We start from the raw sequence: 27,880 nt of genomic DNA on the forward strand, positions 1-27,880 counted from the left end.
TCAGGGAGAGGGGGATGGGACTACACAATTTTGACTGACTTCAGTACCATTTCTGGCCACATTATTACATATCCATCCATCTCTACCGCTTGTGTCTCCTTTAAATTGACAACAATCACTCAAAATCCTTGGCCAAAAACCACAACACCACCATCACGGTTTAGTTCTCCAAAAATATAGATTGTTAAATGTAGCTAACATTGAAAGATTAGCATCAATACAAATGGCCCATCAAATCCTAAATAACACTGCACCAGCGCCACTTAAGCACTTTGTCCAGTTTACATCTGCTGTGACAAGAAACAAACAAGCCTCCACCAGGGGGCAGTGTAGTGTTCCCAGATGTAAAACATCTTTTGCGCACAATCAGCCTTTTCATATAAAGCGATAAAGGAATGGAAAGACCTCACAACAAACTTAAAGTCTCAGATTACTCTTCATTCACAATTGAAGTTAAAAAGTGGCTTTGGAGCAATCAAAGGTGCTCACACGGTCACTAAGGTGGCCACTATGTTTGACACATCAACTTAATGTGTAATATATTTATCCATGAGAGCATTTTTGTTGTAAATTGTGAGGTGTGTCTGTTAAAATCATGGTTGTTTTTACAAATGATGACAGATGTGAACAAGAGCATGTCTTGTCTTTGTTTGATGATGCAAATGAGGTGTGGTTGAATTGTATATTAAGTACCGTATTTTTCGGACTATAAGTCGCAGTTTTTTTTTCATAATTTGGCCGGGGGTGCGACTTATACTCAGGAGCGACTTATGTGTGAAATTATTAACACATTACCATAAAATATCAAATATTATTTAGCTCATTCACGTAAGAGACTAGACGTATAAGATTTCATAGGATTTAGTGATTAGGAGTGACAGATTGTTTGGTAAACATATAGCATGTTCTATATGTTATAGTTATTTGAATGACTCTTACCATAATGTTACGTTAACATACAAGGCACGTTCTCAGTTGGTTATTTATGCCTCATATAACTCAGCCTGTTGTTCACTATTCTTTATTTTGAATTGCCTTTCAAGTGTCTATTCTTGGTGTTGGGTTTTATCAAATACATTTCCCAAAAAATGTTTTTTTCCTTCTTTATTATGCATTTTCAGCAGGTGCGACTTATACTCCGGTGAAAATACGGTATGTGTCCATAAAAGGGCATTTTATGACTTTTCTTAATTTGATTACATGCTATAGTATGATTTTATTGTCATAATTTTATTGCATGATTTTTGTATCCCTTTAATTTAGGTAGCCAGGCACTGCAGATGGAAATGAGCTATTTAGACAGCTATTTAGCTAATCTGGTACAGAACATATCAGTCTTTGAGCTTAATGTTTCTGTGCATTGTCCCTTCAAATAAAGACTAAACTAAACTACAGAAATATATATTTTAATCAGTATCTCAATGTTGAATGATTACAAAAAAAAAAAGGTATTTTAATGATAACTTCCATGTTGAATGTTTTATCACTTCTGGGTAATTTTGGCATGCATCTTATCCAAACTCTCCAAGGAAGCTTCAGGCCCGTCTTCTGATGTGACAAAACCAGGGTACAAGGGATAGAACCGGTGATTTCCGGACGCAGCGGCATGGTCTTTCTCCGTGGAAGACGGTAGCTGCAGCAGCGGTATTAGCTTTGCGTGAGCATAGTCTATCTCAAACCCCTCAAATATTAGCCCAACTCCCCAGGCACCTAAACCCTTCTCCAGAAGATGAGACACCTTCCGGGCGGCCACCACCAGCCCCTCGTAGTCGCTCTTATCAAGACGAAATATGTCTGACGTCAAGGGCCGGCGTGGGACGAGCACAGTGAAGCCAGGAGCATTGGGGAACGGGGTGAGAAAGGACACGTGACCCTCGTCCTCCCACACTCGCCACTGTGGCTCCTCGCCCCGAACGATGCGGGGGAAGAGGCCGGGGTGGAGCTGGTTGTCCCCCAGGAAGGTGAGATTGGGTGGAGCGTCTGGGTTTGGGAGTTTGGCTCGGATCCGGGATTGAATTTCAGTTAGGTGGGAGTCGCTCCATCGTGGCGCTGTTTTGGAGGTGGTGTAGCCTGGGTCATGAGAATTGTGCTCCTCCTCCCCTGCCAGGAGGGGCTGCCACTGTGCATCCAGGCCGTGGAGGGGGACAACTCGAATCTGATGAGTAACAATCGGAACATTTAAACACTGTTTAAGAACTGGTAGTAAATAGGTCTTACTTATTGACACTATTACAGATCATCTAATTGCAAACAGCAGAACTATTGAGTCAACTTTTTGCGTTAGTTATATACTCCCACTCTTACTACAGGTTTAATAACTGACTCTGGAACATATTTCCATTTAAAACAGGGGTGTCAAATAGAGATGTCCGATAATGGCTTTTTTCCCGATATTCCGATATTGTCCAACTCTTAAATTACCAATTCCGATATCAAGCGATACCGATATATACAGTTGTGGAATTAACACATTATCATGCCTAATTTTGTTATGATGCCCCGCTGGATGCATTAAACAATGTAACAAGGTTTTCCAAAATAAGACAACTTCAACTCAAGTTATGAAAAAAAATGCCAACATGGCACTGCCATATTTATTATTGAAGTCACAAAGTGCTTTTTTTTTTTTTAAACATGCCTAAAAACAGCAGCTTGGAATTTGGGATTAGAAGGTTGAGGTGGGGGCGGGGGTGTATATTGTAGCGTCCCGTAAGAGTTAGTGCTGCAAGGGGTTCTGGGTATTTGTTCTGTTGTGTTTATGTTGTCTTACGGTGCGGATGTTCCCCTGAAATGTTTGTCATTCTTGTTTGGTGTGGGTTCACAGTGTGGCGCATATTTGTAACAGTGTTAAAGTTGTTTATATGGCCACCCTCAGTGTGACCTGTATGGTTGTTGATCAAGTATGCCTTGCATTCACTTGTGAGTGTGTGAAAAGCCGTAGATATTATGTGACTGGGCTGGCACGCAAAGGCAGTGCCTTTAAGGTTTATTGGCGCTCTGTACTTCTCCCTACGTCCGTGTACACAGCGGCGTTTTAAAGTCATACATTTTACTTTTTGAAACAGATACCGATCATTTTGAAACCGATACCGATAATGTCCGATATTACATTTCAAAGCATTTATCGGCCAATAATAACATCCCTTGTGTCAAACGTACGGCACGAGGGCCGGATCAGGCCCGCGGGCCAGATAAAACCGGTCCGCGGAATAAGTTTGCTAAGTATAAAAATGTACCTGAAATTTTTGAATGAAAGAAACATCTGTTCTAAATGTGTCCCCTGGATGGCAAAATAGCAATTATTTGTATCTTTGTAGATGCTGCTACATATGTACATAATAAACCACATGATGTTAGTACATCAGTCGAGGAAAATGATCAAACTATACATAAATAACATCCTGTAATTTGATTTTGATATAATTTTTTTTAACTTCATACATTGCAAATTAACACCAATGAGTTGACTGACGAACATTTATCACATACCGTATTTTTCGGAGTATAAGTTGCTCCGGAGTATAAGTCGCACCGGCCGAAAATGCATAATAAAGGAAAAAAACATATATGTCGCACTGGAGTATAAGTCGCATTTTTGGGAGAAATGTATTTGATAAAACCCAACACCAAGAATAGACATTTGAAAGGCAATTTAAAATAAATAAAGAATAGTGAACAACAGGCTGAATAAGTGTACATTATATGAGGCATAAATAACCAACTGAGAAGGTGCCTGGTATGTTAACGTAACATATTATGGTAAGAGTCATTCAAATAACTATAACATATAGAACATGCTATATGTTTACCAAACAATCTGTCACTCCTAATCGCTAAATCCCATGAAATCTTAAACGTCTAGTCTCTTACGTGAATGAACTAAATAATATTATTTGATATTTTACGGTAATGTGTTAATTTCACACATAAGTCGCTCCTGAGTATAGGTCGGCACCCCCGGCCAAACTATGAAAAAAACTGCGACTTGTAGTCCGAAAAATACAGTAATTTATTCAGAAAATATAAACAACGACAAATGATTAATCGCACCATGTAAGTGTAAAAAAACAACAACACTATGATTTGTACATTTGTGCTTGTTCTATTTTTAAACAAAGAAAACTATCTGAATTTGTCTTTATTTTTAAGTTATCGTGCCGTGATTTTACCAATCCGGCCCACTTGGGAGTAGATTTTTCTCAATGTGGCCCCCGATCTGAAATGAGTTTGACTCCCTGATTTAAAAGATAAGGGGTCGTTCCTAACCACTAATTGATAAGTGCACACCTGAGCAGGTTTATCCACAAGCGGTCTGGCCACCAGCGCGCACCTCTGCACCAGGAGCTTGTCGCACAGCAGCTTCGCCACATCTCTCGCCCCCAGCATCCAGGAAAGATACTCGGCCTCCTCCAGGTGGAAGATGCTTCCTGCCAGCGTTCGGGGCGTGCGGCGCTCCAGGATCACACAGCCGGGCGTCCAAGGGCGGGGGTGGAGGTAGGCCACCAGGCGCTCCGACTCCCAGATAATATGACGGGGGAGATTGGCGGACATGCTGTGGAGTCAATAGGTAGGATTTTGGACTTGTGAAAGCACTCGGTCACTATGGCAGAGCATCGGTCGTTTCATCCTGGACTATATTCATGACAAATTTGTGCTTTGGTTTAAAGATGTGCTATTTGGATATACACAGTATGAGAAATGTTTTAAAAGGAATTTAACCTTTGCAACCTCATTATACTATTGGCTAAGTTGTTTAGCCATAAATGTAAGTTTCTCAATACCCGACCTCTTTTTTGTACCTTTAAAGAAGAATTAGAACTTTACTTTAAAACGCTTTTTACTAGGGTTGTACAGTATACCGCTTTTAGTATAGTATCGTGATACTAATCAATCATATTCGGTACTATACCGCCTCTGAAAAGTACCGGTCCACCACCCTCCCGCGCCCCCTTCGTTGTCACGGCGTGACATTGCTGGTATTAAGAGCAGACGAGCATGTTCGGCAATGCACAATCACAGAGTACTTACAAGCAGACACAGTGTGTAGACAGAAAAGGGAGAACGGACGCATTTTGGCTTAAAAACTAAGGATAAAGGTGAAGTAACTGAAACGCCCTCAGGAAGAGGTGCTTTAAGACATGGCTCACGTCCATCCACAGTCTGCAGTGTTTTAGCTACTTCTAAATCCCAAATCCTCGTCTCCATGGCGACAAATAAAGTAAATTTCTTACAAGTATCATCCCTGCAGGACGAGGAATAGCTAAACATGCTTCACTACACACCGTAGCTCACCGGCGTCAAAATGTAAACAAACGCCATTGGTGGATCCACACCTAACATCCACTGTAATGATACCACGTACGGGAGCGTATCTAGTCGATATTATGATTAAGTCGATATTTTTTATCATCACATCTTCTTTTTTTTTAAATGTATATCATATTTATAAACTGAGGACATGAGGACTTTGAATATGACCAATGTATGATCCTGTAACTACTTGAAATTAAAGTACCCATAATTGTCACACACACACACACACACTAGGTGTGGCAAAATTATTCTCTGCATTTGACCCATCACCCTTCAGCACCCCCTGGGAGGTGAGGGGAGCAGTGAGCATCAGCGGTGGCCGCGCCCGGGAATCATTTTTGGTGATTTAATCCCCAATTCCAACCCTTGATGCGGAGTGCCAAGCAGGGAGGTAATGGGTCCCATTTTTATAGTCTTTGGTATGACTCGGCCGGGATTTGAACTCACAACCTACCGATCTCAGGGCGGACACTCCAACTCCTAGGCCACTGAGAAGGTTGGTTTCGGATTGATACCCAAATTTGTGGTATCATTCAAAACTGATGTAAAGCATCCAAACAACAGAAGAATAAGTCATTATTAAATTTTAACAGAAGTGTAGATAGAAAAGTAAGCAGATATTAACAGTAAATGAACAAGTAGATTAATCATTTTCTACCACTTTTCCTTAATAATGTTGACAAAATAATAGAATGATAAATGACACAATATGTTACTGCATATGTCAGCAGCTAAATTAGGAGCCTTTGTTTGCTTGCTTACTACTAAAAGACAGGTTGTCTTGTATGTTAACTATTTTATTTAAGGACAAACTTGCAACAAGAAACATGTTTAACGTACTGTAAGATTTAATAATGCAATTTTTTGTGGTCCCCTTTATATAGAAAAGTATCGAAATAATTTTGGTACAGGTACCAAAATATTGGTATGGGTACAACACTACTTTCTACCTCTAACAACCAAAAAGCTGTGAAAACTATGATGCTGTGTTCCAAATTTGGATTATTTACCGAATTTGTGTGAGCCTATGGCTTTACACATTGCTACATATATATAGTTTGCATTCTACTTTTAGTTGCTTTATTGAGTTTACAACCCCCTGGCACTGTATTGTACGGTTTCTGTTCTTGTTTTGATTATCATTGTTTCTTTGCTTGTTTGTAATTGTTTAATATTGTAAATAAAGGTTTATAAAAAATACAAATAAAAAGGTCAATAGGTAGGAGGATGCTGGAGATTATTGACGAAGCATTCGGAATCAATGACTGCTTTTAACTAGGGATGTCCGATAATATCGGACTGCCGATATCATCGGCCGATAAATGCTTTAAAATGTAATATCGGAAATTATCGGTTTCAAAATTATCGGTATCTGTTTCAAAAAGTAAAATGTATGACTTTTTAAGACGGAGAAGTACAGAGCGCCAATAAACCTTAAAGGCACTGCCTTTGCGTGTCGGCCCAGTCACATAATATCTACGGCTTTTCACACACACAAATGAATGCAAAGCATAATTGGTCAACAGCCATACAGGTCACACTGAGTGTGGCCGTATAAACAACTTTAACACTGTTACAAATATGCGCCACACTGTAAACCCACACCAAACAAGAATGACAAACACATTTCGGGAGAACATCCGCATCGTAACACAACATACACACAACAGAACAAATACCCAGAACCCCTTGCAGCACTAACTCTTCCAGGACGCTACAATATACACCCCCCCGCCCCATCTCAACCCCGCCCCCCTCAACCTCCTCACGCTCTCTCAGGGAGAGCATGTCCCAAATACCAAGCTGCTGTTTTGAGGCATGTTAAAAAAAATAATGCACTTTGTGACTTCAATAATAAATATGGCAGTGCCATGTTGGCATTTTTTTTTCCATAACTTGAGTTGATTTATTTTGGAAAACCTTGTTACATTGTTTAATGCATCCAGCGGGGCATCACAACAAAATTAGGCACAATAATGTGTTAATTCCACGACTGTATATATCGGTATCGGCTGATATCGGTAATTAAGAGTTGGACAATATCGGAATATCGGATATTGGCAAAAAAAAGCCATTATCGGACATCTCTACTTTTAACCAGCTTGCTAAGTTTTCAGTTGTACATTGTTAGAGCTTCAAAGTTGACTATAATAAATATTTGAAGTATGAAATAAGCCAAAAGATAAAACGAAGATATGAACCCTAAAAAAAGTACACCATTCAAAAAACCTGAATCAAGGCGCATGTTGATGACCAAACAAGCTTCGCTCTTGACTGCCTTAATAGAAAGTTGCACACATTAGTGACTAAACTAGCGTACCTGCTGATGAAACACCTGCTGAACTGCATGTACGACGACGTGTGTGAATAGGGGGAGAAATTTAAACCGACCTGTTATGTGTTGCTTTCGGCTTGTTGGATAATGTGGCGTAAAAGGCACAAAGAGCAACCAACACGAAACACAACCGAGCCACTTTCGTCACTTCAAGTCAAACAATAGGAAGTGAAAACTGCATTTTCCCGACAAAATATACTGCTGACGTCACTCTTCTTTACAGTTTATTTTGGTTTTAAATGCCTTCATCGCCCCCTGGAGGATTGAAGCGATGTAGCACAATGCTTTCATGTACTTTCGTAAAAGTACAACACACGAAAACGTAAATATAACGCAAACTGAACTGGAATTATTATTAAAAAATAATATTTTACCTTAACTTTTAAAATGCCTGCTACACCACGGAACTCCTGTTAAAAAGTATTGTTTATATTTAGAAGTGGGTTTTTGGATTGTCCTCAAATCAGCCATGGCATCACGTGTTTTCAAACGTCACAATGCCTAAGACAGTGTTTTTCAACCACTGTGCCGCGGCACACTAGTGTGCCGTGAGATACAGTCTGGAGTGCCGTGGGAGATTATCTAAATTTACCTATTTGGGTTAAATATTTTTTTTTTTGCAAACCTGTAATTATAGTCTGCAAATGATGTGTTGTTGTTGAGTGTCGGTGCTGTCTGGAGCTCGGCAAAGTAAACGTGTAATACTCATCCATATCAGTAGGTGGCAGTCGGTAGCTAATTGCTTTGTGGATGTAGAAAACAGTGGGAGGCAGTGTGCAGGTAAAAAGGTATCTAATGCTTAAACCAAAAATAAACAAAAGGCGAGTGCCCCTAAGAAAAAGCATTGAAGCTTAGGAAAGGCTATGCAGAACCAAACTAAAACTGCAAAGTAAACAAAAACAGAATGCTGGACAGCAAAGACTTACTGTGGAGCAAAGACAGCGTCCACAATGTACATCCGAACATGACATTACAATCAACAATGTTTGATTGATTGATTGAAACTTTTATTAGTAGATTGCACAGTGAAGTACATATTCCGTACAATTGACCACTAAATGGTAACACCCGAATAAGTTTTTCAACTTGTTTAAGTCGGGGTCCACTTAAATTGTCCCCACAAAGAAGGATAAAAACAACACTTTTATGTTGAAATACTGAACAGATGTTTACCTTATCCCAATAAACATCTGTTCAGTATTTTAACATAAAAGTGTTTGATTGTGAGGCATTAAAAGCCACAAAATGCAACGGGTCCATCAGACCCACAAACGCTGGCATAGTAACAACAATATGAACGTTGCACGGAAAATTTATCTGCCAGTTTCTGCATCCCACAGGGATTCTTCTTTTGTGTTTCTGCACCTGCGGTTCCCACATAAGGTTGCAACATTGTTTGTCAACACTGTCTGCTCTCATTTTCTCGCACATTTGACCCTCTGGTGTACCTACACTCTGTCCTCCTCCTATCTAGGCCTGCTGTGTGTGTGTGTGTGGGTGTGTGTGTGTGTGTGTGTGTGTGTGTGTGTGTGTGTGTGTATGTGTGTGTGTGTGTGTGTGTGTGGTACACAGAACATCAATTTCCACACTTCTATTAGCCCCGGGTCCAGTGGACCCAGACATCTTATATGTAATAGAAATGTGTAGGGGCGGGGGGTGTATGGTGTGTGGTCATTAAATATGTATTCTGATATATGTTCTTCACAGAAAATGAGCCAAAGTCAGTGAGTCTCATTGTTTTAAGCCTCGTCTTAATACCCACTTTTATTCTTTGGCTTTTAACACTATGTGAGTTGTGTGGTCCTCTGTGTTTTTAAAATTTTGATTTCTATTTATTGTTTTAATTGGTTTTACCCTTTAAAAACCTTTTTTAATCATATTTATTTTGATATTGTTTTGATATTGGTTTTATATTTTTTTTTTTTTTTTTTTTTTTATTCAGTCAATGGTGGAGCTAAGGATAATATTTTAATATTGTTTTTAATATTGTTGTGCAGCACTTTGGAAACATTCCTGTTGTTTAAATGTGCTATACAAATAAAGTGGATTGGATTGGATTGGATTTGTTGTCTGTGACGTTAATAATACATATGTTCTAAAACTTTGGACAATAAATACCCGTGAACGCTTCACACTGCCACCCTCCACACAAAATGTTTATTTTATCATTTAAATAAAATAAGAGTTTACAAATGTACACCGCATTTGTCCAGCAGGTGTCGCCACTACATTCTCAGAGCAGCTGAAACACAAAAATCTCACTTCCGGTTTGTAAACGACGTCCTCCATGGTGTCATTGTAGCTTTTGGCCGAGGTTGAACTCCCAATAACTGATAGAAAATGTCTGGCTACACTCCAGACGAGAAGCTCCGTTTCGACCAGCTCACCAAGCTCCGCAGGCAGTGGCTAAAGGACCAGGAGCTCAGCCCCAGGGAGCCCGTCGTTCAGGCTAAACCTCCTGGTGCGGTCGCTCGGTTCTGGGCAGGCTTTCTTGAACCCAAGACCCTGTGGCGGCTTTACGTGAGTCCAATGCTAACAGGCCTACAACTTTACATTGTGAATAACGTTGGTTTCTGTCAACATTTATAGCGCATTTTGAATTTCATTGCTAAGATAACATTAACGTATTTCTTCCCGAACGTTAAAGGCCCGTTTTGTTTACAGCTACAATAAGAACAGTGGTTCTTAACCTTGTTGGAGGTACCGAACCCCACCAGTTTCATATGCGCATTCACCCAACCCTTCTTTAGTTAAAAATAAAATGTTTTTTTTTTCAAATTCAAGACAAAGTTATATGTTATTAGTAACACTTTAGTATGGGGAACATATTCTAAGTAACAAAGACTTAATTTATAGTTTTTTGGACACTAGGGGAACATATTCTAAGTAACAAAGACTTAATTAGTGTGTGAATGTGAGTGTGAATGTTGTCTGTCTATCTGTGTTGGCCCTGCTATGAGGTGGCGACTTGTCCAGGGTGTACCCCGCCTTCCGCCTGATTGTAGCTGAGATAGGCTCCAGCTCCCCCCGCGACCCCGAAGGGAATAAGCGTTAGAAAATGGATGGTTGGATGGATGGTTAGGGTTAGAGCAGACCTGGGCATTCTGCGGCCCGCGGGCCTCATCCGGCCCTTTGTGCGTCCCTGTCCTGCCCGCGTGAGGCCAATCATAAATTACAAAATAAATTTAAAAAAGTATCTATGTCGAGTGGTGTACTGGAGAGGAGGCTACGCCGGATAGTCGAACCTCGAATTCAGGAGGAACAGTGTGGTTTTCGTCCTGGTCGTGGAACTGTGGACCAGCTCTATACTCTCGACGGGGTCCTTGAGGGTGCATGGGAGTTTGCCCAACCAGTCTACATGTGCTTTGTGGACTTGGAGAAGGCATTCGACCGTGTCCCTCGGGAAGTCCTGTGGGGAGTGCTCAGAGAGTATGCGGTATCGGACTGTCTGATTTTGGCGGTCCGCTCCCTGTATGATCAGTGTCAGAGCTTGGTCCGCATTGCCGGCAGTAAGTCGGACACGTTTCCAGTGAGGGTTGGACTCCGCCAAGGCTGCCCTTTGTCACCGATTCTGTTTATAACTTTTATGGACAGAATTTCTAGGCGCAGTCAAGGCGTTGAGGGGATCCGGTTTGGTGGCTGCAGAATTAGGTCTCTGCTTTTTGCAGATGACGTGGTCCTGATGGCTTCATCTGGTCAGGATCTTCAGCTCTCGCTGGATCGGTTCGCAGCCGAGTGTGAAGCGACTGGGATGAGAATCAGCACCTCCAAGTCCGAGTCCATGGTTCTCGCCCGGAAAAGGGTGTAATGCCATCTTCGGGTTGGGGAGGAGACCCTGCCCCAAGTGGAGGAGTTCAAGTACCTCGGAGTCTTGTTCACAAGTGAGGGAAGAGTGGATCGTGAGATCGACAGGCGGATCGGTGCGGCATCTTCAGTAATGCGGACGCTGTATCGACCCGTTGTGGTGAAGAAGGAGCTGAGCCGGAAGGCAAAGCTCTCAATTTACCGGTCGATCTACGTTCCCATCCTCACCTATGGTCATGAGCTTTGGGTTATGACCGAAAGGACAAGATCACGGGTACAAGCGGCCGAAATGAGTTTCCTCCGCCAGGTGGCAGGGCTCTCCCTTAGAGATAGGGTGAGAAGCTCTGTCATCCGGGGGGAGCTCAAAGTAAAGCCGCTGCTCCTCCACATCGAGAGGAGCCAGATGAGGTGGTTCGGGCATCTGGTCAGGATGCCACCCGAACGCCTCCCTAGGAAGGTGTTTCGGGCACGTCCGACCGGTAGGAGGCCACGGGGAAGACCCAGGACACGTTGGGAAGACTATGTCTCCCGGCTGGCCTGGGAACGCCTCGGGATCCCCCGGGAGGAGCTGGACGAGGTGGCTGGGGAGAGGGAAGTCTGGGCTTCCCTGCTTAGGTTGCTGCCCCCGCAACCCGACCTCGGATAAGCGGAAGAAGATGGATGGATCTATGTCGAGTGTGCAATACAACGGTGCTGCTTTTGTTTTGAAAAGTGTTATTTGTATTACTTCCGTGTGGACGTATGTGCGTGCGTGATTGTGAGTGAATGTGAACAGCTGCAATCACAAATTACAAAATAAAGTTGAAAAAACTTTTATGTCGTGCGCGCAATACAACGGTGCTGCTTTTATTTTGAAAAGTGTTATTTATGGGCGTATGTCCGTGTGTAACCTGTGAGTGAAGGTGCACAGCGACAAGTGATGCACGGTTTACACCCGAGACGCTTAAAAGAGAAAAGTTGATGACGAATGGCGTGTTTTCAACAAGACATGGACTGCCAAGCAACGTTCCCTCTAAGGTACGCGCCTGCGCAATTGCGCACTGCTCAAGCGTCCTCTGTGCACAGCAAATATATGCCGCGCACCAAATCAAACCCATCTGAATTCTAAACAAAATAAACACATTTATTCTGTGTAATTTTGCAATGCAACTCTGAGTGACAGTGACAACAAGCGGCCCTAACTGTGTTCGTCAACACCGTTCAATTGAACACCGTTCAATTATTGTAACGTCTATCGAGATGCTTCGAGGTCAGGAATTATATCGATCACTTTATTGAGCAAAATTGTTTATATACGGCCATAACCACACCAAAAACATGAGTAAAAAACGTATATCTCGAAAAACTAGTAATTTTCTGCCGTACAAACCAGGCCAAAAGCAACTTGTCATCTGTCACCAACACGCATACCACTAAACCACTGCTGCGTTTATGGCCACACAAAAAGTCGGACAACTCAAACACCACACAAAGTTACACTATGACTCCTACGTGTGCTTATTTTACTGTCATGTATTATTAATGTTAATTTATTGATATTAATCATGGAATGCTGTTACTAGAGAAAGTTACAGGAATGCACACTTCATCCTATGCTTACATTTCATTGTGCAACATGAGGATGTTTAAGGTGAACTAAATGTGATTTCTGAAAGGGGTACAAATGATTTCCAAAGCAGTGCTTTTGGTATAAAGTTAAGTTAGGTTAAATGAAAGTATTATTATTATTATTATTATTATTATTAATTATTATTATTATTATTTATCTTACGGTATATATCAAAAATAATATTGAGCAAAATTTAATTGAAATATTGTCAATGTGGCCCTCCAGCAGTGCTCGGGTTGCTCATGCTGCCCCCGGTAAAAATTAATTGCCCACCCCTGGGTTAGAGGGTTCGAGCCAGGGTTAGAGGGTTAGGGTTATAATAAGGCCATGCTGAATAAGGCATTAATAAGTACTTAATAATGACTAGTTAAGAGCCAATATGTTAATAATTTGCATGTTAATAAGCAACTAATTAATGGTGAATATGTTCCCCATACTAAAGTGTTACCATGTTTTTTTACTGGTGCACAAAATGAACATCACCTTGTTCAAAGAACAAAACCAACACAGTGCATAAACGCACAACAAATTACACACCTGCAAATCAGTGTGACTTCTGCTGTTGCCGTATCCGTAATACGCCGATAGGGAAACGTTTTTATTTACACAATGAGTCGGGTGTGTCTTGACCTCCGCCGAACCCCTGAGCCCGACTCACCGAACCCCTGGGGTTCGATCGAACCCAGGTTAAGAACCACTGGATTAGAATCACAGGCATTCATCATTTTATATTTATGTCCAAAGTGCGCCCCGCGGGCCATTTTGGCCCCACAACTCGTTGTTATTGGCCCCCAGTATATTCTAGGAATACATGTACATCATTGCATGTGGGGGGGGGGGTATATATATTTTCAAGTATTTCTTATAACAAAAATAAATACTTTTCTATATAAATAATCTGTTCATGAATGAGTATATACTTTCGGCCACCGTGTTCAATGGAGAGGTCTGATCTACAAAATGTGCAGGCAGCATACCCCTTCCTCTTTGAGCTGTCCTGGATGAACTGAAATTATTTTTTCCAATCATTTTGGAACTTGCAAGCGTACTTCTTCTTCTTACTCGTCGTCACCATGTGACGTATGTAAGGTGCGCTTGTTCTAACTCTCTGTGAGAAGGAGAGACAAGAAAGAGTGAGAAACGCCTGTAGTGTAATGCCTGCAGCTAAAAACAACTACGTGAGAACGTATACTCGAATACTCAACGAAATAGTCATTTTCCACATAACACAGAGACAAACCCGCAATATATCGAGTATATTCGAAAAATCGCCCAGTCCTAAAGTGAATGACAACTGTTCTGTAAACAGTCAGTGGCACTTTTATTAACCCAGTTAGTCAAGATGGGTATTAACAGCACATAAAATAAACTGTTTAAGTAGCACAGAATTACATAACATAAATAAAATAGAAAAATATTCTTTCTACATAAAATAAATAACATAGCTGCGCAAATAATACTCCGGGTACTCCAGCTTCCTCCCACCTCCAAAGACATGCACCTGGGGATAGGTTGATTGGCAACACTAAATTGGCCCTAGTGTGTAAATGTGAATGTGAATGTTGTCTATCTGTGTTGGCCCTGCGATGAGGTGGCGACTTGTCCAGGGTGTACCTGGCCTTCCGCCCGAATGTAACTGAGATAGGCTACAGCACCCCCGCGACCCCTAACAGGACAAGCGGTAGAAAATGGATGGATGGATGGATGTATCAAACTCAGATAAAAAAATACATTTGCAGGCAGGCACTTTGTGATTTCCGTTCCTGGTTCGATGACCGGCCCTATCTTGCCTCTGATTGGCCTGTCCCTAACCAATCGTGACTCATCATATTAAACAACCAACCAATCATGGATGTTCTTATACTGCAAGCACGTCTTGGAGGGAGGAAGGGGAGGGGTTTAGTAGCCCATGGAGGGGGAGCGGGGGAGAACAAGGAACACAACAAATAAGCGCGTTTGGTCATTTTAACGTAAAAATAAATTATATAGATATTACGATATTTACTTATTCATATATTGTTAAAGTATATCGATATATCTTACAAACTCGATAAATCGCCCAGCCCTAACTGTGATGTAAGTCGAGTTTTAGTGTTAGCCTGATCTTATATTACAATAAGACCTAAGTGACTTGCACTGTATACACAACTCATTAAGGACTTTTTAAATACTCTAAAAAAAAAACATGAACACAAATCAAATGAAAAATACATTTTACAATATATATTTATCCATGTGGCTTAATGTAGTATGTTTACAAATGTTAACATACTGGAAGAATGTCACGTTTATAAAATGTCCTCTTTTTTTTACAAATCCCGTTTCCATATGAGTTGGGAAATTGTGTTAGATGTAAATATAAATGGAATACAATGATTTGCAAATCATTTTCAACCCATATTCAGTTGAATGTGCTACTAAGACAACATATTTGATGTTCAAACTGATAAACATTTTTTTTTTGCAAATAATCATTAACTTTAGAATTTGATGCCAGCAACATGTGACAAAGAAGTTGGGAAAGGTGGCAATAAACACTGATAAAGTTGAGGAATGCTCATCAAACACTTATTTGGAACATCCCACAGGTGAACAGGCAAATTGGGAACAGGTGGGTGCCATGATTCGGTATAAAAGTAGATTCCATGAAATGCTCAGTCATTCACAAACAAGGATGGGGCGAGGGTCACCGATTTTTCAACAAATGCGTGAGCAAATTGTTGAACAGTTTAAGAAAATGTTTTCTCAACCAGCTATTGCAAGGAATTTAGGGATTTCACCATCTACGGTCCGTAATATCATCAAAGGGTTCAGAGAATCTGGAGAAATCACTGCACGTAAGCAGCTAAGCCCGTGACCTTCGATCCTTCAGGCTGTACTGCATCAACAAGCAACATCAGTGTGTAAAGGATATCACCACATGGGCTCAGGAACACTTCAGAAACCCACTGTCAGTAACTACAGTTGGTCGCTACATCTGTAAGTGCAAGTTAAAACTCTCCTATGTAAGGCGAAAACCGTTTATCAACAACACCCAGAAACGCTGTTGGCTTCGCTGGGCCTGAGCTCATCTAAAATGGACTGATACAAAGTGGAAAAGTGTTCTGTGGTCTGACGAGTCCACATTTCAAAATGTTTTTGGAAACTGGACGTCGTGTCCTCCGTACCAAAGAGGAAAAGAACCATCCAAAAATTTTATAGGCGCAAAGTTGAAAAGCCAGCATCTGTGATGGTATGGGGGTGTATTAGTGCCCAAGACATGGGTAACTTACACATATGTGAAGGCGCCATTAATGCTGAAAGGTACATACAGGTTTTGGAGCAACATATGTTGCCATCCAAGCAACGTTACCATGGACGCCCCTGCTTATTCCAGCAAGACAATGCCAAGCCACGTGTTACATCAACGTGGCTTCATAGTAAAAGAGTGCGGGTACTAGACTGGCCTGCCTTTAGTCCAGACCTGTCTCCCATTGAAAATGTGTGGCGCATTATGAAGCCTAAAATACCACAACGGAGACCCCCGGACTGTTGAACAACTTAAGCTGTATATCAAGCAAGAATGGGAAATAATTCCACCTCAGAAGCTTAAAAATGTGTCTCCTCAGTTCCCAAACGTTTACTGAGTGTTGTTAAAAGGAAAGGCCATGTAATACAGTGGTGAACATGCCCTTTCCCAACTACTTTGGCACGTGTTGCAGCCATGAAATTCTAAGTTAATTATTATTTGCAAAAAAAAAATAAAGTTTATGAGTTTGAACATCAAATATCTTTTCTTTGTAGTGCATTCAATTGAATATGGGTTGAAAAGGATTTGCAAATCATTGTATTCTGTTTATATTTACATCTAACACAATTTCCCAACTCACATGGTAACGGGGTTTGTATTTGAAGATAAATGGCTGACGGCTGTTCTGATTCATCAGGTTATTGTTATTCTCATGGCATTCAACTGTTCAGTTGTCTTTGAAGACGTCTTGTTTGGCCTCTCATCCAAGTAGTTTTCATCAATTCATGCTCATAGACTTTAGTTGGACAGATCTGGTCTGAGTACTTGGTGCCAAGGTCCTAACTATTTATCCTCTAATATGAGCGTATGCACAGGAAGGACTGCTTATGTTCTTTTGTGGTGTAAAACAGAATGTGTCCATCAACAAATGTAAACCATACTATCGAATTTCTCAGACACAAAATCGAATCGTATTGAATCGTTCATACACTAAATCAAATCACATCAAATCGTTCTGTTTTCTAAATGAATCATTTTTGAATCTCATCGCAACCCATGTATTGCGATGCGAATGAAATCGTCCATCACAAAGAGATTTACATCCCTTGTGGTAGTGTGATGTCATCATGTAATTTGTAATAAAAATAGGCTCATACATATAAATATTTGTGTGACCGCTTGTATTTGATAACACTGCCACAGTTCCCTTATCATTTGTTGTCATTGGATTGTTCTGTATGTGGGAGACCTCTGGTTTACAGTATGTTTCTTCCCCACAGACGTACAAAGCCTACAAAGGTGGTGTTTTCACATTAACACGGTTCTTGATTCCAGCTTGGCTCGTCCACTACTACGTGAAATACCATATTGCAGTAAGTTATAATTTGCATTCAATTTAATATTAGATGTGATTTAAATATGGTTTTATTGTTGTCCTTCACAGCAAAGGCCCTATGGCATTGTGGAATTGAAGCCCAAGCTTTTCCCAGTGAGTATCATCAATTCCTCTATATTTTCCTTATTTTACATATTGAAAACTAACATTTTTGTGTCCTAACTACTTAGTATCTGAGCATAAACTGTCAAAGCAATATGTTATATAGTAGGGGTGTCAAAAAAAAAAAAGATTTTCAGATTAATCGCGATTCTTATTTGTAAAGATTGTTAATCGATTAAAAAAAAAGAAAAAAGTATTTAAACTTTTTTTCCCAATCTGTCCTATCCACCCACTTAGGCAAATCATATTGTTGATGTAGATCCCCATATCTGCTCTACAGATTTACATTGGAAAAGACAAGTGTGGGATACTTATTTTGTTGCCTTATTCGTATTTGACCTTATTAAATGTTTGTGGGAAGCATTTTATTGAACAAAACCGGTTTTCTTTTAAGTAATATAGAAATTGATCAAAGCTGTTTATTTTATGGAGGAATGTAGTTAATCATAGAACTGGCATCCAATGTTATAAAAAAAGGATAGATTTTGTGCCTAAAAAATCACAGCTCTATTAAATAGACCCAAATAGTGCTCTCTGCTCTAATTGGCTGTTTACAGTGGACAACAAATCTAATGTTTTGCCCCCAATTGACATGGATCTGATATTTTTTTGCCAGTCGCTCCAAAGTGCGTCAAACCTGATATTTTCACATCAGATTTGAGCCACATCAAGAGGTAGTCAGAATCCATTTGAAATCTAATATTTTCAAATGTGAGTGCAGTCTACACACAATGTGACCTGTTTGGGACTTTTACATCATCTTTGGTTGAGTTACATCAATCGTGTGCCCAGTTACAAGTCTCTTCTTCTTATTCCTGCAGTTGTTTTCTATGACAGTGTTTTTCAACCTTTTTTGAGCCAAGGCACATTTTTTGAGTTGAATAAATCCAGAGGCACACCACCAGCAGATCTCATTAAAAAACGAAACTCAGTTGCCAGTAAAAAGTCGTCGTTGCAATTATTGGATTTGACTTTAAACCATAACCAAGCATGCATCACTGTAGATCGTGTCTCAAAGTAGGTGTACTGTCACCACCTGTCACATCACGCCCCGACTTAATTTGAGTTTTAGTTCTTGTCTTGCGCTCCTATTTTGGTGGCTTTTTCTCTATTTTTGGTATTTTCCTGTAGCAGTTTCATGTCTTCCTTTGAGCGATATTTCCCGCATCTACTTTGTTTTAGCAATCAAGAATATTTCAGTTGTTTTTATCCTTCTTTGTGGGGACATTGTTGATTGTAATGTCATGTTCGGATGTACATTGTGGACGCCGTTTTTTCTCCGCAGTAAGTCTTTGCTGTCGTCCAGCATTCTGTTTTTGTTTACTTTGCAGCCAGTTCCGTTTTAGTTTCGTTCTGCATAGCCTTCCCTAAGCTTCAGTGCTTTTTCTGAGGGGCACTCGCCTTTTGTTTATTTTTGGTTTAAGCATTAGATACCTTTTTACCTGCACACTGCCTCCCGCTGTTTTCGACATCTACAAAGCAATTAGCTACCGGCTGCCACCTACTGATATGGAAGAGTATTACGCAATTACTCTGCCGAGCTCAAGACAGCACCGACACTCAACAACAACACATTATTTGCAGACTATAATTACTGGTTTGCAAAAATATATATATTTAACCCAAATAGGTAAATTTAGATAATCTCCCACGGCACACCAGACTGTATCTCACGGCACACTAATGTGCCGCAGCAGTGGTTGAAAAACACTGTTCTATGGAATACTTATTTCCTCTACACTACAGCCACGGCACAAACCCACTAACATGCTGATCTGTGGCGTCCCATGTTTTTTCGTGTAGTAGCGACTTTCATGTTTCTTTTACTTCCTACTTCCTTTTTTTCCCTTCATCAAACTGCACATGCAAGTAACGTCGAGGCCACATTGGGGCATGTGCGCGTTTATACTGGAGTCTGAGAAAGATCACATTTTACTTGTAAACTAAACAGTCAGCTGGAAAAAAATCTGATTTCAAAAATAAAAAATCATATCGGGTCCATTTTGGCCTGTAGTGTGAACTTGGTCAGTCAGTACATGTCCATGCACTGAATTAGTCTGATTTGTCAAAAAGTTTGGCTTTAAATAAACATCCTACAACTCATGGAAACACCTTAATCCGATTGTGTTCGGTTTTTGAAAAGTTGGACTAACAGACCTGGATTATGCGATTGGCAGCCAGATTTCTCCAGTGGGTGTGTGTCGTCGGAAAGGACCCTTCGTATCGCACACGCGCCTCTCAGCGCGCGGGATAAAACCCGGAAGCAGATACTATTAAAAAACATATGCAACAACTGGAATGAAGAGGAGACTGTTTCTTTGCTTCACAAAAAAGAACTGAATATTTTGAAGTGCATCGATGGGAGAAAGAAAGAAACAGAGCTTTATTATAAAAGGTGGCTAAGGAAATGGAGAATGCCGACTTAATTCGGACTCCCGAACGAAATACAAATGGCATGGAAGAGAATGAAGCAGGTATATTGCAAGGCAAATAATAAAGTGTACACAAACGTCTTCACGCTGCACTTGTGCGCTCCAAGATGATTAACAATAACTCTGTATTCCACACAACTGGCAATATAGTCCAGAACAATAGCAACCTTCATCTGGAACAATATTGGCCAGGGGACGAACGGTCTTTTCCTTCGGATTTAAAACTCCTATCAATCCAGAGAGCCTTATGAATGAATTCCTAGACGTTTGAAAGTTTTGTTTCCATGATTCTCCGTCCAATAAATGTATTTGAAACAACTCTCCCGCCAGTCTTTCTTTGCATTCTTGGTAGTAGTGTCATGTTCGTAATGCAATCTAAGATCATTTATTGATGCTGTCTGCTATTCAACATCAGCTTAGCCATTAGAGATGTAATATTTCTAATATGTGCCAAAATTACAGCGTACATGAAATACAACAGAGCGAGGCTGTTTACTTGTTATGATCCACAGATGCCTGGTGTGATGTCAAAGTCAACCGGAAAAGCAATACTTTTATCTGTGCTTAAAGAAAAAAATACAACAAAAAAAACTATCTGAGAAATCAGCCAATTTAGTGCATGGAAATGTAGTGGTTGATGCTATGCCCCATTTAGGTGGGAAGTATTCTTTATAAAAAAAATACAGTTTGGGTGTTACTTGCTACAGAGTTTGATCCCTGTAAAACTCCTAATGTATGTATTTGTATGTTTAGGGTGACGTAATCCTGGAGACGGGCGAAGTTGTTCCAGACCTCCCAGAAAGCCATGGTCATCACTGACATGGAAATATCATGAGTATCTGTTGTAAAAAAACTGTGAATATGCCAATAAAATAAAAATATTAGTATGTCCTGTTTTTGTATGAGTCTGTTCTAGAAGTTGTTGTAAATATAACTGAGAATTTGAATCACATTGTTTTTCACAAAATATTGCCTCAACTTGATTCACTATTTTGATTTTTCTTAATGTTTTCTATTATGCAAAACCAACTTTTCTTACAGGCAGCACGGTGGAAGAGGGGTTAGTGCGTCTGCCTCACAATGCGAAGGTCCTGAGTTGTCTTGGGTTCAATCCCGGGCTCGGGATCTTTCTGTGTGGAGTTTGCATGTTCTCCCCGTGACTGCGTGGGTTTCCTCCGGGTACTCCGGCTTCCTCCCACCTCCAAAGACATGCACCTAAAACACTAAAATTGGCCCTAGTGTGTGGATGTTGTCTGTCTATCTGTGTTGGCCCTGCGATGAGGTGGTGACTTGTCCAGGGTGTACCCCGCCTTCCGCCCGATTGTAGCTGAGATAGGCTCCAGCGCCCCCCGCGACCCCAAAGGGAATAAGCGTTAGAAAATGGATGGATGGATGGAACTTTTCTTACCTACTGTTACCTGTTTTTGTGTATTTGGGATCTGCATAAATGCCTAAAATTTGAAATCAAACCATAGAGGCCTGGTGTTGATAAAATATTGCCTGCCTTCATACTTCTCCCAAACGAGCCGTTTGGAATTTGCCCGATTAGTGACATTTTTCTCAATTGTGACATTAGCAGATATCTCCATATACGGTATGGTAGAAATGTACCCAAAGTGTTTAGTGCGAGTCTGCCACTGTAGTCAATAACCCCTTTTTTGCTATCCTCCAGTTGTGGGGCAGTCTGGCTCGTACATGCACATGCATCCTCAACTGTTGCTATTTCTAATACAAAGTATGTATATTTCTAACTAGGGATGTCCGATAATGGCTTTTTTGCCGATATCCGATATTCCGATATTGTCCAACTCTTAATTACCGATACCGATATCAACCGATACCGATATATACAGTCGTGAAATTAACATTATTATGCCTAATTTGGACAACCAGGTATGGTGAAGATAAGGTCCTTTTTAAAAAAAAATAAGATAAATAATATTTTCTTGAATAAAAAAGAAAGTAAAACTATAAAAACAGTTACATAGAGACTAGTAATTAATGAAAATGAGTAAAATTAACTGTTAAAGGTCAGTACTACGGCGTGGCGCAGTGGAAGAGTGGCCGTGCGCGACCCGAGGGTCCCTGGTTCAATCCCCACCTAGTACCAACCTCGTCATGTCCGTTGTGTCCTGAGCAAGACACTTCACCCTTGCTCCTGATGGGTGCTGGTTAGCGCCTTGCATGGCAGCTCCCTCCATCAGTGTGTGAATGTGTGTGTGAATGGGTAAATGTGGAAGTAGTGTCAAAGCGCTTTGAGTACCTTGAAGGTAGAAAAGCGCTATACAAGTACAACCCATTTTTTTTTTTTTTACTATTTGTGGACCAGCAGCACGCACAATCATGTGTGCTTACGGACTGTATCCCTTGCAGACTGTATTGATCTATATTGATATATAATGTAGGAACCAGAATATTAATAACAGAAAGAAACAACCATTTTGTGTGAATGAGTGTAAATGGGGGAGGGAGGTTTTTTTTGGGTTGGTGCACTAATTGTAAGTGTATCTTGTGTTTTTTATGTCGATTTAATAAAAAACAACGATACCGATAATCCCGATATTACATTTTGAAGCATTTATCGGCCGACAATATCGGCATGCCGATATTATCGGACACCTCTATTTCTAACCTATATCTGTCAGTAGACTTGATATAGTAGTGCTAAAAACTACAACATAGCTGGCGGGGAGAAGACTTTGTCAAAGTGTCGAGACACGTAAAAAAAACCGCCTATATGACCCCTTTTAATGCGTCTTACTGTTGCTGCGGTTTTCAGGAAGTAGGCATCATATTTGACAACAGGGTTAAGCAAAGAAAGGTCAATTATTATTACCATTATAATTATTGAAATAATAATGTACTCGAAGAAGCTTTAGTAGTTGTTTTTTTATATTCGTGTACATTACACGTTCCCCGGTTAAATTTCTATTTTCCCAGACCGGAAGTCTTGCGCTTTTATTGCGAAAAGCGGAAGTAGACGACGAATTACAAAATGTACTGTAGCAGTGTATGGTCGGAAATGATCATGCTGGAGATACATTTGTGGCTTGTAAAGAGTATTGGAATGTCTCAATTATTTGTACAAGTACGATTGTAAGTGACGAAAAGACCAAACTACGGCGGCGAGTTCAAATCAGAGGTAAATATGCTTTATTTGATGGCAAACGTAACTACTCGTTGAAATCTTAGCCGAGCTAGCTAGTTAGCATTCGACGTCACCCAGCTAGCCGTAGCCGGCTAGCTAACCGAGCAGATCTTGTTTCAAACATTATCGACTCTCAATGCACTTATTTTTAACGTTTGCTTTGAGATAGCATTCACAGTTACATATAGTATTTGTTGCTGTCTGTGAGCAGAAGGAGTGAAGCTCAAAAAGTTGCAATCCGTCATGTCATAATATATGGTATACAACCACAGACAATTCAAGATTGTTTATTGTCATATGCACAGTAAAACAGGTAGTTTGCCGTACAATGAAAATCTTACTTTGCTAGTCCACCCTTCAACAAGTCACACGGTACTTAGCTAAAAATAAAAATAAAAATGTATATACAAGGCACAGTAAGTAACATTACATTATTGCACATTCTGATTGACAGTCAACAGTATAAATATGGAGGTGACCTTGGGTCACAGCAGCAGTTAAAGTGTCTTTAGTGATCAAAGGTGAAAAGTGTCTACAGTGATGGTTCACAGTTCGGGGGTGGTCATGGTCAAAGATAAAAGTAAAACGGGGTGGGGGGAAGCTAGCATTTACAAGTTAGCATTCACAAGCCTGATGGCCTGTGGGTACAAACTGTCAGTCTCGTAGTCCTGGATTTCAGGCTCCTGTATCGTCTGCCTGATGGTAGGAGGCTGAAGAGACTGCTGGGAGTGTGTACTGTCCTTTATGATGTTGTGTGCTCTCCTGGTGGCCCTGGTAGAGTACATGTCCTGTAGTGAGGGGTAGGCTGCTCTTGATATGCACTGAGCAGTTTTAATCACTCGCTGGAGTGCCTTCCTGTCCTTAGCAGTGCAGTTTCCATACCAGACCGTGATTGAGCTGGTAAGGACACTCTCAGCCGTACTTCTACAGAAGTTGCTGAGAATTTTGGGTGGCATGCCAAATTTTCTCAGCCTTCTTAGGAAGTAGTCACAGCTGGGCTTTCTTTATTGTTTTTGTTGGGTGTTGTGATCCCAGGTGAGGTCCTCGCTGATGTGGGTCCTGAGGAATTTAAAGGTTTTCACCCTGTCCACCTTTGTCCCCCCATGTACAGAGGTGTGTACTGTGCACTCCTTCTCCGTGGGTCAATAATCATCTCCTTGGTCTTGTCTGTGTTCAAGGAGAGATTATTATCCTGACCCCAGGCCACAAGTTCCGCTACCTCCCTTCTGTACGCTGCCTCAGCTCCCCCGGGGATCAGTCCGACAACCGTAGTATCATCTGCAAACTTGATGATACTGGTGTTGTTCTGGGGGGCGCCATCTTGTTCTCTTGTTATGCCAATAAACCAGATGTTTTGCCTTCATAAATGTACAGTCTACTATTTACATTGCTACTCAACTAACGGTTCAATCAAACCTGATTTAAAGTGTGTTTCAACTTTTGGTCCCCAGTGCGATTTTGTCTGACACCCTTAAATAAAATCTTAGACTAATGTCAAAACTGCAGAACTCATCTGTAATGTAGAGGATAACTTACTAACATTTCTTGCAGTAGGTTCTTCAAAATATTAGTAATACATGTTGTATAGCTTGATTTAGGGCTATATAAATAAACATGGATTGATTGATGGCGAGGATCTTCGACCAGGTCTTAAAAACAGCAGAGCCCTTCTGTCATTTAGATGATCTTGGATGAGCAAATGTCTCCAATGGACCTAATAAACATGTTTCCATTCAGCTACACAATTTAAACTAATGCTGAGAATCTCATGATAAAATATCCAAATAGTGAGAATAATAACCACTTTTTTTGTTCTAGGTCATGTCGGCCATAAAGCTTGCCCTTCAGCATAATCAGAAGAGGAACAGGAGGAAAACACCAGAAACCCAATCTGCCGAGGTGTCGCCCGACTCAAAGTGTCCTATCTGCTTGGACATATTTAACAACATTTCCTATCTGGACATCTGCCTTCACAAGTTCTGTTTTCGCTGCATCCATGAGTGGTCTAAGAACAAGGCCGAATGCCCTTTATGCAAGCAGCCGTTTAATTCAATATATCACAGTATCAAATCGGAGCAGGACTTTAAACAATATGACCTGAAGCCAGTGACGAATGGATCCTTTGGGATGTTTGGTGGGGTGCGCTTTAGGTACCGCACTACTCTTACTGGAGTGCAACGACAACAATGGGGACGGACCTCCACCCCGCCAGACAACGGTGTCCTATTTGAATCGTCAGCAAATCCTCCCCAGCAGCGTGAGACTCGCTTCATGAGGCGCGTTATGATGACGATGGCGGCCAGGAGGAAAGCCGCAAGCGAAGGCAGGACGCTGCACAACGTCAGAGAGCAAGAAATGATCAACTTCAGGCGGGATCTCTACCGACAGGGGCTGAGGGTTCGCAACGTTCGTGACGGCGGTCGCTGTCGGGACACCTCGGCTGAGTTCTATCGCAGGAATCCTGCCTGTCTACACAGACTCATCCCGTGGCTTAAACGAGAGCTGGTGGTGCTCTATGGAGCTCACGGCTCCCTGGTTAACATAGTGCAGCACATCATCATGTCACGCATCACACGTGTCGATGTGGAAGACGGAGCCATCCAGGAGGAGCTCCGACCATTTCTTCAGGGCCGCACGGAACATTTCCTGCACGAGTTCATTAGCTTTGCAAAGTCCCCTTTCAACATGGAAGCCTACGATCAGCACGCCGTGTATGACGGCTCGACCCAGTCCTCTAATTCAGACAGCAGCTCCACCTCATCTGTAATAGCCATCTCTGAGGATGAGGGAAGCTCTGTGCACTTAGAACCCCCTCGAACGCCAGGATACAACACGTCCAATCTGAGCCTCTCCCTGTGGGACGATGAGACGCCCGGGCCGTCGTACTCCACCACGGCAGAGCAAAGCAGGGCAGAAAGGGAGTCGGTCCAGAACTCTGATTCCGATAGCAGCGTTGAGGAAGGAGCGCAAGAGTTGGCAGATTCTCCAGCTGATCAAACAAAATCGACCCAAATTCAAGTTGAGGATAGTTTGTCTTCGGACAGCGACGATTGTCTCATTGTGGGTTATGTGAAGCCCAATGTCGATAGAACTCCTGAGCTGGTGCACCTCTCCTCCGATTCAGAGTCTATCAGTGACAACATTAAAGAAGAGCCTCCTGAACCGCAGAAAAGATCTGGTACACTTAACTCTGGCCGACACAACACATCCAGCCAATTGGAAAGTAAAGACAGAGGCCGTCGTGACCGATCAAGCCAGAAACGCAGCTCGCACAAGAGGAAGAAGTCAAGCCGAGAGCACAAACGTCACAGCAGGAGCTCAGTTACCTGTCACAGTAGAGAATATTCATACTCCAGCAGCAGAGAATCTCACCACACAAATGATGACAGTAAATACCAAAGGAAAGAATCCTACTTTCGCAGTAGCCGAAAGCTTTCGTATCGACACGCTCGCTCAAGGAGTCGTAGCAGAGACTCAAGGCGACGAGACAGGAGGAAGTCTCGGTCTAGGACTTATTCCAGCAGTCGCTCGCCGTCAACGTTCTCGAAGAGATCGCATCACGACAAGCCTGGCGGCAAGAGAAAGTACAAACTGCGACATTTGGAGGACCATCCCAAAGACGACGACACTTGTGAAAGCAAAGATAAGACCAGGGAAGAGGAGAACAGCAGTCCGAAAGAGGAGCTCGACAACGAGACAAGTGCTTCCCACCGGAGCAGGCGTCACAAGAAGAAGAAGAAGCACAAGAAGAAGAGCAGAAGGCACAAGAGCAGCGAGCGTGCGGAGAAACGCTCGTCGTCTTTCATCACCATCAACAGCGACAGCGATCACGTTAACACCTCCAGCAGAGACTTAACACCCGTCAACAACGTCACTGGCCAGACAATAGACTCCAATTATCCAGTGCTGACTTGATATGCCGACAAAGCTTTTATCTGCAGTATTTTGAATTTTACAGAACTGGACAATCTGCTTCAGATCATCACCAACATGGACTATTTAGCAATTTCATTATAAACAAGGACACATGGGGATATTGTTCTTAAAAGTCATTTCACCAACATGGACTATTTAGCAATTTCATTATAAACAAGGACACATGGGGATATTGTTCTTAAAAGTAATTTTTGAAATGTGTTTACTTAAGGCACACTCAGGGATTATTTACAGTGATTTTTTTGTCCTGTTAAGTCCCCTATGCCACATTACGATGTTCATCTGTTGCACGTGGAACAGCAAGAATATTTGTATTAAATCTTATTTTCATAAGTGTAACTTCTGTTTGTCAATGTCACCTTTTTGAGAAAATCCATTTTGAACAAAAGAGTAGTGTATTGTCAGCTGCTTCCATAATCACAGTTGAATCATTGCTTATCCACTTCTGGATAAAGTCCGATCCAGTCTGGAACACATTTTCAATATGTTTTTTTATCATTAGTTGGTGATTAAAACAGCAACATGCGACTTTCTTCCCGTGCCTTTTATTTTGAAAGGGACCGTCATACCCAGGAA

General features: G+C 41.3%; 3 protein-coding genes across 4 annotated transcripts; 2 read left to right on the forward strand and 1 right to left on the reverse strand.

Moving 5' to 3' along the window:
• Positions 1–1,390: 1,390 nt before the first annotated feature.
• LOC133622004 (uncharacterized) lies at positions 1,391–7,880 on the reverse strand. 2 transcript variants are annotated; one of them, XM_061984514.1, is made up of 3 exons: positions 7,634–7,880; positions 4,288–4,552; positions 1,391–2,155 (listed from the first exon to the last, which is right to left on the reverse strand). In XM_061984514.1, exons 1-3 carry the CDS (start codon positions 7,660–7,662, stop codon positions 1,484–1,486), a joined length of 966 nt encoding a protein of 321 aa, XP_061840498.1. In that variant the 5' UTR covers positions 7,663–7,880; the 3' UTR covers positions 1,391–1,483. The 2 variants fall into 2 exon arrangements, with proteins under 2 accessions (XP_061840498.1, XP_061840499.1); XM_061984515.1 differs by having other exon boundaries at positions 7,705–7,877.
• Positions 7,881–9,873: 1,993 nt separating this feature from the next.
• ndufb6 (NADH:ubiquinone oxidoreductase subunit B) lies at positions 9,874–21,107 on the forward strand. Its single transcript, XM_061984516.1, has 4 exons — positions 9,874–10,168; positions 17,571–17,663; positions 17,735–17,779; positions 20,974–21,107. Exons 1-4 carry the CDS (start codon positions 9,989–9,991, stop codon positions 21,037–21,039), a joined length of 384 nt encoding a protein of 127 aa, XP_061840500.1. The 5' UTR covers positions 9,874–9,988; the 3' UTR covers positions 21,040–21,107.
• Positions 21,108–23,197: 2,090 nt separating this feature from the next.
• On the forward strand, positions 23,198–27,781 carry toporsa (topoisomerase I binding, arginine/serine-rich a). Its single transcript, XM_061983873.1, has 2 exons — positions 23,198–23,362; positions 25,187–27,781. The coding sequence occupies exon 2, from the start codon at positions 25,190–25,192 to the stop codon at positions 27,281–27,283; it is 2,094 nt and encodes a 697-aa protein (XP_061839857.1). The 5' UTR covers positions 23,198–23,362; positions 25,187–25,189; the 3' UTR covers positions 27,284–27,781.
• The last annotated feature ends 99 nt before the right edge of the window (positions 27,782–27,880 follow it).

This window comes from Nerophis lumbriciformis, linkage group LG25 (assembly GCF_033978685.3).
Source record: "Nerophis lumbriciformis linkage group LG25, RoL_Nlum_v2.1, whole genome shotgun sequence".
NCBI classification, from domain to species: Eukaryota; Metazoa; Chordata; class Actinopteri; order Syngnathiformes; family Syngnathidae; genus Nerophis; species Nerophis lumbriciformis.